Source organism: Penicillium cosmopolitanum (assembly GCF_028827165.1).
Source record: "Penicillium cosmopolitanum strain IBT 29677 chromosome Unknown utg000009l:1.0-9042332.0:1.0-9050551.0, whole genome shotgun sequence".
Classification (NCBI taxonomy): Eukaryota; Fungi; Ascomycota; class Eurotiomycetes; order Eurotiales; family Aspergillaceae; genus Penicillium; species Penicillium cosmopolitanum.
Window position 1 is genome coordinate 6,976,382 of NW_026622679.1, and position 13,239 is coordinate 6,989,620.

Here is a 13,239-nt window from a genome sequence, read left to right on the forward strand (position 1 = left end):
CATGTCAACCACAATTCCTCAAGTCGTGCTAGATCATTACCATATGTATTTATTACAAGTGGGTAAAATATAGACTCCAAACCTTCTCTGAAAACTTCTCGAAGGATTCATAACCAGCCTAATTCGGAAGTCTCCGTGCGAATGCAACTCTGGAAAGGCTACTCGGCGCTATTGATTTTACTACGTGTAGGGCAGTGGGGCAGTGGGCGATCATGGCAAGAAGAGACAGCCCCACTAAAAATCAATAGTTCTGTCTAAAACTTTTGACAGAACCGTTGATTGCACGCACGGTACGGAGTATGGAGCAAGGTCGTAGCCTTTGCCCGACACTACCGGCCTCAATTTTAGTCGCTCGCCATTGTGAGTACGAGAGGCACAAGAATCAGTTTAAAAAAGCAACTGCATGACCAACAACTGGTCCACGGCAGCAAGTGCAAAGTCATGCGATACGAGAGTTCAGACGTGTCATGTTTTCTCCATGTACTCTGAGGCCCAGTTGCAATGAACGCAAGTCTACTGTACATATGTTCATGTACCTAGCAAGGCAGGTCATGCAGCAGGACTCTGATTGGCTCGTATGTAAATAGACCAGCGAACACATCACGAACACCTGATCGATCTGCACGCGATCATTATCGACGCTACGGCCTGACATGAGACAGCTCACATTTTAGAAATTGACAGGTCTTAAATGCAGACTTCAGCCATGACGGTTCCTCGTCACTACCCCGTACTCCGTGGCTAGAACGCGATGGTCGTCGCAGCCATAAAGCAGCGGTGGCACCCTATCGTGGACTCGAGCATGGTCCCAATTCACCGCCATGTGATGAATCAGGGATGTCGGATATTTTCCATCCGCCTTGATATTGATGCAGATATAGCGGTATTCTTGTTCCTGCGAGGGTTCCTGCAACAGTAGTGGTGTTTGAGAATGTGACTAGAGACTAGGAGGTGCATAATCGCGGCCGATGCCGGGCAACTATGGATCCCGCCCTGCACAGTACTTTCTACTCGTACTCAGTTTGGACCAATTAAGTATTGAGGTGGTCTCGTTTTCTTTGATTTCGCCAAGTTACCCTATTCGCCTGGACTCTGAGGTGTGGTACGAGACTCCTTCCTGAAAAAGCCAAGCTGGACCCCCAAATCGGAGACAACCATGTTTCCAAGGATGTGCCAGTGATATAATGATCATCCTCATTCCCGAAACTTTGCGACCAACATTTGACTTTTCGTCACGTCGTATACATATGTGGTCCGTAAGATAGGATGACAGCCCCAAATGAACTGTTCTTTTCCAGTGTATTTTTCTCTCTCTTTTTTCCATATTATTTTTCAAGCAATGGTTTTTAAATTGACTACGCATATTTTTAGATAGACAAATTTGCCATTTAGCCAAATGTTTCAGACTATGAGTGGGCAAAACGCCCAGGAGCGAAATCCCTGTTAGTAGGTGGAAGATAGAAGTATGGCTCCGCGTATCACACTTTGAATCACCAGGCTGCCCATGCCCATGCCCGAGGACAGGCACGCAGCTGGGGCCCTCGAAAGCCTAAGCCGAAAGAGCATGTAGCACCGAGAATTCTCCATATGGAAGCAGATCATCTAAGCACTGTGGAACAGATTGACTGCAATCCGGAGAATTCACGTGGCTGGATCCGCAATCTAATTTACTCTCTCCAAAATACAAAATTACAGGGTGAAAATTCCAAGACACTATGTTGGCCGACAGCCCAAACTCTAAGTGATGGCGTACCTCGTTTCCAAGTGTCAGGCCCGCGAACCAATATCCGAGATTTCTCTTCAGTACGAGTAGGTTGCACATCCGTTCTTCCCGGACTAGTACAAGGTACCAGAAATTGCCATCAGCCATATAAATCTGTCGAATTGAGAGTTACGAGTAGGCGATAGAAATACGAAAATCTTCTAAACAAGAACTGGAGAAATGTGACAGCTCACACCAAGATCATCGCATCGCATCGCGTTCTCGGCAAGTCACATAACCGCGCGGACGAACCGAACTCTAAGCGCTGTCAAAAAAGGTAGAGTCCCCGATCAAAAGAAAAGATCAAAACAAAAATGAGGAGCCAAAAAACGTCATTCATCACTTCTCCAGCAAATAACAGATCTTGATCACAATTTGAATTTTTAAGCAGGCAGCTGTCTGGGTCAGTGGGTCCAAGTGGCAGGTCGGGATAAGAGGTGGCTCCTATGATCCATTATTGAGATTGAGAAAACAGGATCCATGGTCTAAATTTTGCGGACCCAATATTGAGGTCGATCCGGCATCTGTCACAGCTGATCCTGCAGCCGTACTCCGTAATTTCACTCGCAGATTCTCTCTCTTTTCCCTCTCTCTATACTGTAGTAGGCAGGTACAGAGGCTAAGGCGCTTGCGGGATGGGGTTAGAACAGGGATTATTGGCTTCAAGGGAATCACATCCTTGTACAGTATCCCCCCCAATATCGGCATGCAACTATTTTCCGCCCGAGTCCAAGCCCCTGTTGATCCGCTGTTTTAGAGGGGGATTCAATACTCGTATGTGTCAGCCACCCACCATCGAAACAAAACTATTCAAGGATTTTCGGGAGTCGCGGGTAGATGATGAAGCTGAAAATGGTCCCGCGCCTCTCAGCTGGGGAGGCGGACTGAAGATCGGCAATTGGATTGGCTCGACAGGTGGTCCACCGCGTGCCGCTTCGTAAGGCATGATCCACGTTCCCGTCATGCGTGCAATAGATATTACGGGATCGTCGAAATTGCTCAGGGCGATGGCGGTAGGAATTGATTAGGGTGCATTATGTGCCTGCTTTTCCGAGATGACAGTGTATTACTTCAAGAGGAACTACTCTGTACGAAAATCGGAATACCCGACCCGTCATTCGGAGCCACGAAATGCTACTGTCTTCGCATGTACATAGAGGCGATAGGAATGTTTTAAAATGAATATATGCTATGTTATGCTAGACGTATGTTGCAAAAGTCGAGTGACACCTAGTAATGCAATTTCGAGTTCTCCTGCGCAGCGGTACACAGGCACGCGATGTGGCGAGATGCGATGCGACAGGCACCAGTGCAGTGCAACCTTGCCTAATGTCGAGGTCCATGCAACAGCAGACTCGGAGACATGCAAGAAACTTGGAAGAAAAAATATGTATTCCCATGCGATTTGAAGTACCTCTTTCCCGCTGTCCTAGCAAAACTCGGCCCGCTTGGTACATAACATCGAGAGTGTAAAAATGGGTATCAAAAGCGATATCATGAGGACTTACTTGTCTTGGCAAGCAAGGGCCCCCTTTAGAATCAAAATCAGAAAACAAATAAAACAGATCGAGCAATCTTAAGACATAATAAAAACACATAGGAGAAAGAGAACATGAATGTAGAAGCCAATGCCAGTCTATCCATCCACCTTTGCCGTAAACCAAAAAAAGACCCCGTAACTCATAGTAGAAAATAGGTGGGAGAAATAACTTCCCGGTCGTAATCAAAATGAACGCTGACGTTGCGAATGCCGTGTAACGTGTGCCGAAAGGCGTAGCAAGTGTAAATGAGGCCGTGAAATAAAAGAGGAGTAGAATAAAATGGAAGCTTAAGCCGAGGTTGGGCCGTCCAGTGCCATCGTATCAGCAGAAGCTTCCGCGTGTATGTGTGTCGAATGGAAACCAGAAAGTTCTAGTGGTGAGGAGATGGCAGGTGGTCGTCGATATCACTGAAAGGAGACTGCCGGGATGAATCTGGGTCTGCTCCGCCGCGCATTTGGTTGCGTAGCGCAGGCAGTTGCCGTCGTCGTGCATTGATAAACCAGTTACTGATCTGCAAGGAAGGTGTTAGCTGCTGCTGCGTTATGGATGATGGTGCATTGAATGCCGCTCTTACCTGGCTGATTGTGAGCCCAGTCCGAGTCATAAACATTTGCTTATCCTCTTCGCTGGGGTAAGGGTGATCGAGATGCTCGTGGAACCAGGCGCGCAAAATATCCGTTACTGGCTTGGGTAGGTTGCCTCTCCGGCGTCTTGTCCTCGGGTCAACCGGGTCTCCCAAGATACCGAAGTTGGCTTGATTTGGATGCGGCATCACCTGCGGCGAAATCTGTTCGAGGTCTCCTTGATAGGCCATTGCTGGGTGTCCGTGAGGGGCCTGGCCCTGCATAATAGGTGCGCCGAGCGGTTCAGGGTTTCGGCGATCCGACAAAGGAGCTGACATTTGGGCAACTCCACGATATTCGTGCGCAAAGGGGTCAGAGCGAGGGGCCATGTGGCTGTCCGGATAACCTTGACGTTCGGGCATAGAGCCTAGATCGCGTATCGGAGGCAACATCGGAGAGTTGTCTCTCATAGACATGTGGTCACTCATTGGTCGTGGGGGATGTTCACCGGTACGTGTGGTGTAATCGCGGGGATATTCGCTATAGGGCATTTGAGGTGATGGGTTTGATGGGTAGCCGGGGAGCGAACGAGCATCGGCGGCCATTTCATGGCCAGATGAAGGGCGTTCTTGAGACCGGCGAGAATGTTGATATGTAGAAGAATCGATTTCGTCATGGAGGTGTGGTGGGAGAAGCTAAATCGAGTCCACACGATCAGATACAATGGTACTTTTGTAGTATTGCGGCGCATCGCGCGCAAAGTGCAGTGTCTAGTGTCTTACCTCGCGAAATGACGGTAGCTGTTGGGCGTTTCCAGCCGGCGCTCTGCTCGCATAGGAAAGAGACATGTCGGTATCCTCGTCGAACTCACGGGACTGTGACATAGACGAAATATGGAGAGGCGTGAATGTAGAAGATCAAGGCGTCGCACAATTCAAGGACAACTATAGGTGGTGAGGTGCGATTAGAATGGAAATGGGGCTTTATTGCGAGGTATATGTGATTCTTGAAGCTGGTCCACGCAAGTATCCAAGAGAGGTGAGGTAAATAGGAGTGAGGGGAGAGAGAGGGAAGGGAAAGGAAAGGAAAGGAAAGAGAGGAAGGTAGATGGGGCGAATATGGATATTAACTCACCTGGGAAACTGGGCTGATTTTACGTTGACATCGCAGGATAGCCAAGATTATGCAAGGTTGGGGAATGAGGGCAGAAAGCGATTTGGGGCGTCCCAAATAATGCAGGGCGCTGTACATTTTAAAAAAAAGACATGTTCCGATGCAAGACCCAGCTGTTACATGTCCATGGAAAAGCAAGAACAGGGGGGGGCCCAGAAAAATGACGATCGTGGGCGTGAGTGGGTACTTGGAGCCACAAACTACGGAATACCAGGACTGTTCCGTATTCTCAAGGCATGCAGAGCGGAGAAGAGGGGTGCAAATCAAGAACCCTATGGAGCATCCTTAAGGTTGACCTTGACAGATAGTGCCAAGGACCTCTCTTTCTGGTGCCTGTCAAGCTGGAATAGTCCGTCGTGCTAGCGCCAGGATCTATCAGGTGGCGGGCCCTTCAGGAACTCCTGGTCCCCCCAGTCCCGCACTATTCTGTAATTAATTAATTATTTTTTATTGGATTTTTATTAATTTGTAGACCGAATCATGGCTTTTAGTTTTTTTTTTTGATTTTCCAATTTTGCAAAAAATAATTACAATAATAGTAATCTTAGTAATAATCTTAAAAAGTATTTATTGCTCGTCGGGCCAAAGGATTTCCCGGCACTAACCATAGAAATGGAAATGGAAATGAAAATAGAAATAGAAATAGAAAAGGTAAAGGTGAAAAGAAAAGGAAAACCCCCAAACCCTAGGTTTGCTCTTTACCCCATTATCCAAGTTTGGGACAGACATGGATTGGCGCCTTCAAAAACCAATACCTCGGTATTGGGACGGCAATGAAATCCGATCTCAGAAACCGGATCGCAATTTTGACATTACCATGTCAATTTTGGGAACGTGATCATGTTTTTTTTAATAGCAATCATGATTTTTTAAAATAATATTATTATTTTATTAACATCGAACGTCACAATCCTCGGTCTCTCCGGCCGCATACCGACAAAGTTGGGGAAGGAGGGGGGGGAGGGGGGGGATGCCGGCAGCAACAGCCGCAGACTCAGGCAGGGGGTGGGAGGGAGGACAAAAAGTGGAGAACGACATTCTGCCATTCACGATGTACCTGAGTCAGGCTGAAGTTAATTAAATCAAATACTCAACCAGACATTTGCTTTTTATGGTGGAGACCGGTGTGCCCCAATTTGTGACAGCGTTCGGGGGGGAAGGGGGAGGGAGACAGAGAGAAAAAGAAGGCAGTTCCCACGCGAATGGAAACACCGGACCTCACCCAGATGTTCGACCTAGGTTTAGGTTCCTAGACAGTCAGAGGTTTGCGGTACGGAGTACGGAGTACGGGGTGTATGGTAAAAGTCAAACCAGTAACTAATCTCCAACCCATCATCAGGTGGATCTCAGACCCCCCGAATCCAAGGAAAAGATCGCCAGATGTCCATCACTAAGCCAAGGGCTCCACCACCCAGCTTGGGTGTCAGAAGCCCGTTCGTGGCCTGCGACTGGCTACCAATAGATCGCACATCCCGAGGAGCTTATCCCCAGTGGGTAAGAACTACAGTACCCTGTAGGAGATAGCCGGTTTCCTCGATCCGTGGCCAGACGCAATACCATTGAGTGCATATCCAATACGCACACAGGTGCCAGATCAAAAAGGTCTTGTTCTGGATTGTTGGATGCTGGGGGAAAGGGGATGACAAAAAATGGCGGGCACTCTCGGATCGATCCCAAACCCAAGCCCTCTGATCGGTGGACACGGAGATCGATCGACGACCACAGAAAGGGCGAGGGGCTTGGTATCCATGGGTGGTGGGCAGGGATGGATAGATTGGCTGATCGCCTAAAGGGAGGGGGCAGGGGAGGTTCTTCTATTGTAATTCCCCACTTCCTTCGAGATGTGTGGCGCCGGATCCACGCTCTGGTCTCCCGTACGTCAGATCACGGAGAATCCCCAGTGATTCCTTTTTTCTTTTCCTTTTCTTTTTGAGGGCTGAATGAATCAAGCAAGCATATGATTGGCACGAGCATGACCAACCACCAACCAACAACCAACCTAGGTCAGTGCCCTTGAATGACCTATGTAGGTGCGGATGTCGTGTACAATTCACAAGCGAATGTGCACTTGCATATGATATCTTACTTTTTTTTTTTCGGTGGTCATGTTTCTTTTTTTTTCCCCTTTCTGCATCCGCTAGGGAGGTGGAGTGGTTGGGGTGGACGGACTGACGTGGTGTTGGGGCCCGGGATTTGACCACTCGATGTGACATGACTTTTTTCTCTTACCACTGACACTGCAGTTCCTCCGCTTCGATCCGCACTAGCATCGCTAGCATTTGCTCTGCGGCTCGCGTATCGCGTACGGAGTAAAGTCTTTCAACTCAGCTCGACGCGACCTAACTCACTTAGCACCGCCGTAGCACCGCCCCTCATCACGCCAACTCCAAAAATCAAGCTGGGCGCTGGACCCGCTTAGTGGAACTCTAGGCAATAATGGCGCAGGATACAGATGTCGGCCCCGAAATGCCATCAAAGATCCTCCTGTCGGTGGGGCTCCTTTCAGATGCGTCGGCCAAATGCCCTACAATCCATGAACCGAATCCTGTACATATGAAGTACTTACTTACAGAGGACAATGGGTTTTTACATACATATCCACTTTGCCCACTTGAAGTAGCCTCTCCGAGCTCTCCGAGAGGCCACTTTATGGATACATAGTGGCTTCGATCAAGTTCATCATTGCTCGGGTGGTGGCGTTCCTGGAGATCTCAGATTTGAGACCAACTCGTAACTGAAGTTTGAGCTCTATTCTTAGAGTTGAGAACCGAGGTGGAGATCAGTAACAACAACGCCCTGGATTCTGGCAGCGTTGGGCAGCGGTTTTGTTTCGCCACAGTTAGAGAATCCCTGTAGCCTTGTCAATGTGACACTCTTTGACACTGATCCTGCCGAGGATGAGTGGACATGCATATGTAGTAATTTAGGTTCGGACGCTCTCCGCACATGCGTTCGTAACCTTTTCGCTAGTAGACCTATTTGTAGGGCTTGAAATCTAGTGTCGGAATCGAGCTGTAACTACTCCGTACTCGCACTGAAATGGGAGTCAACCCCGGAGCCTATGGATCCTAATTTGTTACTGGCCGACGCCACAGCATGGTGCAAACAAGCGGAGGCTAAGAATCCCGGATTACCCACCCATCAAAATCGGATCTTTCCCCCCTCGGTGAACAGACCGGATGCCACTATGGAATTTGGATCCAGCCTCGTGGTAGGATCTATCTGCCGGCCCCTACTCCGTTTATAATTGGCGGATCATTCAAGGGCGAGATCGAGGCCGGCGGATAGCTCAAGAATTTCGCTTCCTTACTCGCGACCTTACCACCTACGGCAATGTTATCTGATTTCTTTTGTATTCCGCACATCAACTACTCGTCTGCTCACATTACTTGGTCACTAGTCTTCGAGTGGATTTTCCTTTTCCCTTTCTACATGCCTTGCTGACAGACCGTGGTTTTCTTTTTCTTTTTCTTTTTCTTTTTTCCGTACCTAAGATCCAACCGAAGAATGATAAAAGCCGAAGAATAGAAAGGGGAAAAGAGGCCCACCCCTACCACCCCCAGGCATGGATAGCGTAGTTGGAATTCTGGCGGATCATCATACCCATGCCCTTAAAGATCCGAGATCGTGCATAAAATGGAGTAGGGATGCAGATCATCGGATCTCACATCAAGCGCTTGCGCAGCCATTTTGATCGGGTAATGTCATCCTCAGACCCGGGAAATGGACCGGAAGTATTACTCCAGAACCACGGGAAGAGACGATCCAGCGTAGCGCAATGCGCCATGCAGGAATTTGTCATCGTGCAACCAGATTTCCCGGTACCTGGGTATGGCCGATCGCTCGTACTCGACCAATAACTTTTGCCGACCTTACGTATTGGGTAGCATGTGTTGAGCGTCTGCGCGCACTGCCAGCAACCAACTAACCTTAATTCCTTGTGGGTAGAAGGGTCAAAGCGGCCAGCGCGCCTCAAATTCGTGATTCAATATATCGATCAATTACAGTAGTTTTGCGGGGATCGTCACAGGGTCTGACTAGCAACGGAGTACGGGGTAGTATTTCATCCAGATCTCAGTTCCGGGAGGAGTTTGCGGCCGCTAGTTCATAGGTGTGAGCTCGAATTTTAGCAGCGCGAGATTCAAATCTCAACCGCATGTCGGGCGCCTAGTAAATATCGGTCTGGAATGTGAGGAGAGCGCCCGATCATGCAGGGCATCATCCAGTAAGGCACGAGGAAAATATGGGGAGGAAATCAAACTGCTCCTGTCGCCAGTCACTTTAGTCTCGTTGGCTGTCCCAGCCTCCTGGTTTCTGGGATCTCGCAGGAACTATCCGTTGAGCAAAGAAACCTTGTTCGAGACAGCCCGTGAATGGGATCCACGTCATCTACATTAGGAAAGTCTATATCGACATCGATATTGGCATCACCTTGGGCGATCGAGTCAGGGGCAGAAATAATATTTTCTGCGCTTCATTCAGAACCCTGTTCTCCGTAGTTTTTCCGCTGTATACCTATACCCAGAAAAATGAAACAGATTTTAACAAACATTCGGTCGTGTCTTTCCAACTTTTTCTTTTTCGTACCATGGTTCGGCCTGCCACAAATACCTCAATTGATGTTTGGTACGAGGTACATATCAAACATGTCCACAGACTCCTTTGTTTCAATAAGCATACTCCGCCCCTCCGTACATATCGTGGAATTCGTATTTTTGGGGTTGGCAGATGCAGGCGCATGTTTGCTCCATCCCGAGCACCTGGACAGGACAAACAACTGATCTGGAATCCACGTCATTTGGTAACCAATCAGCCCATGGCGTGGCTTGGGTGCGACCGTGACAAACTGCCTCTGGTAGAAAATATGTAGATGTTGGGGCCTAAACAAGATCATTTGAGCGACAGGCTTTTTGAATCTATGGGCAGCAAGCTACTAGGCCTGGAGGATTGTCGACCCAATCTTGTTGCATATGAAACGATCAATGACCTACAGAGGGGCTGTACTCCAGGGCTGGGCTTCGCAATCCCTCTTAGTATGGATACGCCCTTGTCAGGGGCATTTGTGAGTAAACAATATTACTTTTGAATAGAGCGACTAAGTGTCACCCAGTAGCGATTTCAAGCATCGTGCTACACACGTAGTAGCATATGCACATACCATCCTTCAAAACGACACGAACAGCCTGTGCTTGATGCATATTAATTTCCCACGATGCAGCATAAAATAAGCAACGTTGCTTGATGAAACGTTGACAATTGAAGAGAGAAAAAAGCAATCATGGAGAAGCAATCCGTTCCTTGAATCACCGAACGCCCAGTTTTGAGAACAAAACAAAACAAAGAACAAACTATCAAATTCACTAAACAACGACCCGGCATTTGTGATGACCTCTCGAACTGGGACGACACTTGCATATAAGCTGTCATCGCCATTGGCCCGATAGGATGCCGTGTCCAATGTGGCCCCGTTATGGCCCCAATACGTTGAGGGGCGAATCCCGTGGCAGTCGATGACAGACCAGGGGATTATCCTGTGCATGCCTGCACAGGATCCAGCTACGTGATATCAAGAATAAGCAAACATGTTGATGCGCAATGACCTGCTCGGCTTTAATCGGTGTCGGGGCTGGCGGTTATTTGGTTCTGCTGAGGGGTTGACCGATGCTAGGATAATCCTGGCTCGTTCTTTTTCTCTGACTCTCTGCCCACTTACCGAGAATTGCGTGGCCAGGATGTAGCGTTTTTGAATTCCATTTTACATCACACTATCACACTACAGATCGTACCTACATACTCCGTACTAGTAGTAGTACTAGCACTAGTTAGGTAACACTCTGGTTCAAGTTCCAGGTCTCGTCGGCTTTGGATGAAGCCCCTGTTTTACTACTACTACTTAGTAGTTTGCACAATACTAATATACTATACACACCCAGTCCATCAGTATAGCCTCCAAGTTTGCACAACCTTGGAGGCCAATTTCTGAATCGAGATTGTCTTCGCCTAAATCCAATTCACCTCGTCACAGTTGCATCGATCAAGCTCTGGAGGAGACTAGTACCAGACTAGAACTCTTTCATCCCTACTCCGTAGATGGTACTAGCATCACCTCATGCCGTTAGTTGTGAGCGAGCACGGAAATTAAAAATTGCCCAGACGGTTGCATTGTATCTCCAACCCGAATTTGTAATTCAGGCAGTATGACAGGTATCCGTGGTCCTTTTCAGAACCTGCAGTCCGTAAGCATCTAAATAACTTGAAATATTGCAGAAATGGATCGGCCGAACATGCCTACCTGGGAAGGCCAAGTCTGTGAGCGAGAGCGAGAGCTTCTACCGGGGCAATGTCGGAAACAGGTGCAGCTAGATACTAGTACTAGTACATAGTACTTGTGTCAACTCGAGTTGTCGAAGGTGAGAGAATCCAATGCTGCAGTCTCTTCCAAATCCGTACTAGGTACAGAATAGACAGGTAGTTATGTGCACGAAGAAAACCACCTCGACGGCATGACGCTGTTCGTGGCTTGATTAGTGTGTGATTGTCAGATTCGTTCCATCCAATGGAAATCAACGCATAGCGAGAGCTGCCAGTGTTCCGACTAGCTATGCCCGAGTCTAATTAAACTGGCTGAGTCGGTTTCTGAAACTTGAAAAGCTCAATTGGCAGTGACCTGCGTCGAGTATTAGTACTAATATATTACAAATTGACACTCGGGGTTAGCGTGTTCAACCAGCAATTTGGAATTGAATCAACAATATACCCTGATAAAAACCAAACACTTTGAAAGAAAGATTGATGCATTTCGATAATATCATTTTGCCTCTTCCGCTTCTATAAACAATCTATTTAGCAAGGGTGTTACCCAACTCCGCCGCCCGATCAGTCGCAGACTTAACAGCCTTATCAACAATCTCCTCGAAACCCTCCTTCTCAAAGGTCTGCAGCGCCGCAAAAGTCGTTCCGTTGGGACTGGTCACGTTCTTCCGTAATTGACCGGGCTCCTCGTCTGAGGTAACCAGCATCTTGCCGGCGCCGAGACAAGTTTGCGTCGCAAGGCGGGTGGCTTGTTCCTTTGAGAGACCGAGGGCAGTGGCGCTTGCGACGAGGTGCTCGACCATGGCGAAGAAGTATGCGGGGCCGGATCCTGTTCAGTGATTGAATTGTCAGTACGAATCGCAGCAAAAGCAGAAGCAGCAGCAGGGAGTAGAAGTGGAAGTGGAAGCGAAAACCCACCCGACAACCCAGTAACAACATCCAACAAGTCCTCCTTATCAACCCATTCCGTCGCCTTGCTGACACTGCCCAACAACTCATTGACAAGATCCTTCTCCTCGGGGGTGACATCAGCGGAAGCAAACGCGCCCGAGGCACCCTCAGCCACGAGGGCGGGGGTGTTCGGCATGACGCGAACAACATGAGGACGGCGACCATCGGGGGTGGTCGACCACTCCTGCAACGAAGAGAGGGTGATACCGGCAGCAATGCTGACGATAACGGGAAGCGACTGACGGCCAGCCCAGCTCTTGGCCAGCTCTTCACAGACGCCCTTGGTGACTTGTGGCTTGACGGCGATGATGATCAGGTCTGCGCTTCCACCTGCGACGACATTGTCTGTTGTTGTGTTCACGCCTGTTGCGGCCAGCTTGTTCCGGTTCACTTCCCATGGCTCGGAGACGGTGATGTTGGTTTTGGGTACGGAGTTGGAGAGAAGACCGCCGATGATGGCGGAGGCCATGTTGCCGCCGCCGATGAAGGCGAGAGTGCTTTGTTGGAGGGAGGGCATTGTGAGGGTTGCTGTTGCTTTTCGTGTGTGGAGGAGGGAGCGAGAGGGAGAGGGAGAGAGAGGGAGAGGGAAGAGGAGAAGTTGTGAGGTGATGATTCTCCGATGCGGCGCAAGTTGATTCCCCCACTTCCAATCGAGTTGGGCTTATCGGTGGGGCTGGAGGGGAGTTCGCTGTTGACGTTTGACAGTTGACAGACCGCCCGCAGTGTTGGAAGGTACCTAAGTAGTAAGCTGATAGCTGGAGCTGGACTGGGAGGTTCAATTGATGCAATTGAAGATAGGAAGTAATTTAAATTGGGAGAAATAGAGCAAGCAATTGGTCATTTCTCTGGCTTTATACGATTCCACGTGACTCATAGTAATGAGCCCGACATCGCGCACCGGCCCGGTCAACCGGCTTGCCCTCGTAGAATTTCCCCA

The 13,239-nt window shown here is 48.8% G+C and overlaps 2 protein-coding genes across 2 annotated transcripts; both read right to left on the minus strand.

The window, feature by feature from the left end:
- Positions 1-3,673: 3,673 nt before the first annotated feature.
- Positions 3,674-4,750, minus strand: N7509_010696 (homeobox domain-containing protein; the record flags this gene model as incomplete). The annotated part of the gene is made up of 3 exons (XM_056635333.1): positions 3,674-3,814; positions 3,878-4,561; positions 4,649-4,750. The coding sequence occupies 3 exons, from the start codon at positions 4,748-4,750 to the stop codon at positions 3,674-3,676; spliced, it is 927 nt and encodes a 308-aa protein (XP_056485953.1).
- Positions 4,751-11,878: 7,128 nt separating this feature from the next.
- N7509_010697 (pyrroline-5-carboxylate reductase family protein) lies at positions 11,879-12,819 on the minus strand (the record flags this gene model as incomplete). The annotated part of the gene is made up of 2 exons (XM_056635334.1): positions 11,879-12,180; positions 12,270-12,819. 2 exons carry the CDS (start codon positions 12,817-12,819, stop codon positions 11,879-11,881), a joined length of 852 nt encoding a protein of 283 aa, XP_056485954.1.
- Between the last annotated feature and the right edge of the window lie 420 nt (positions 12,820-13,239).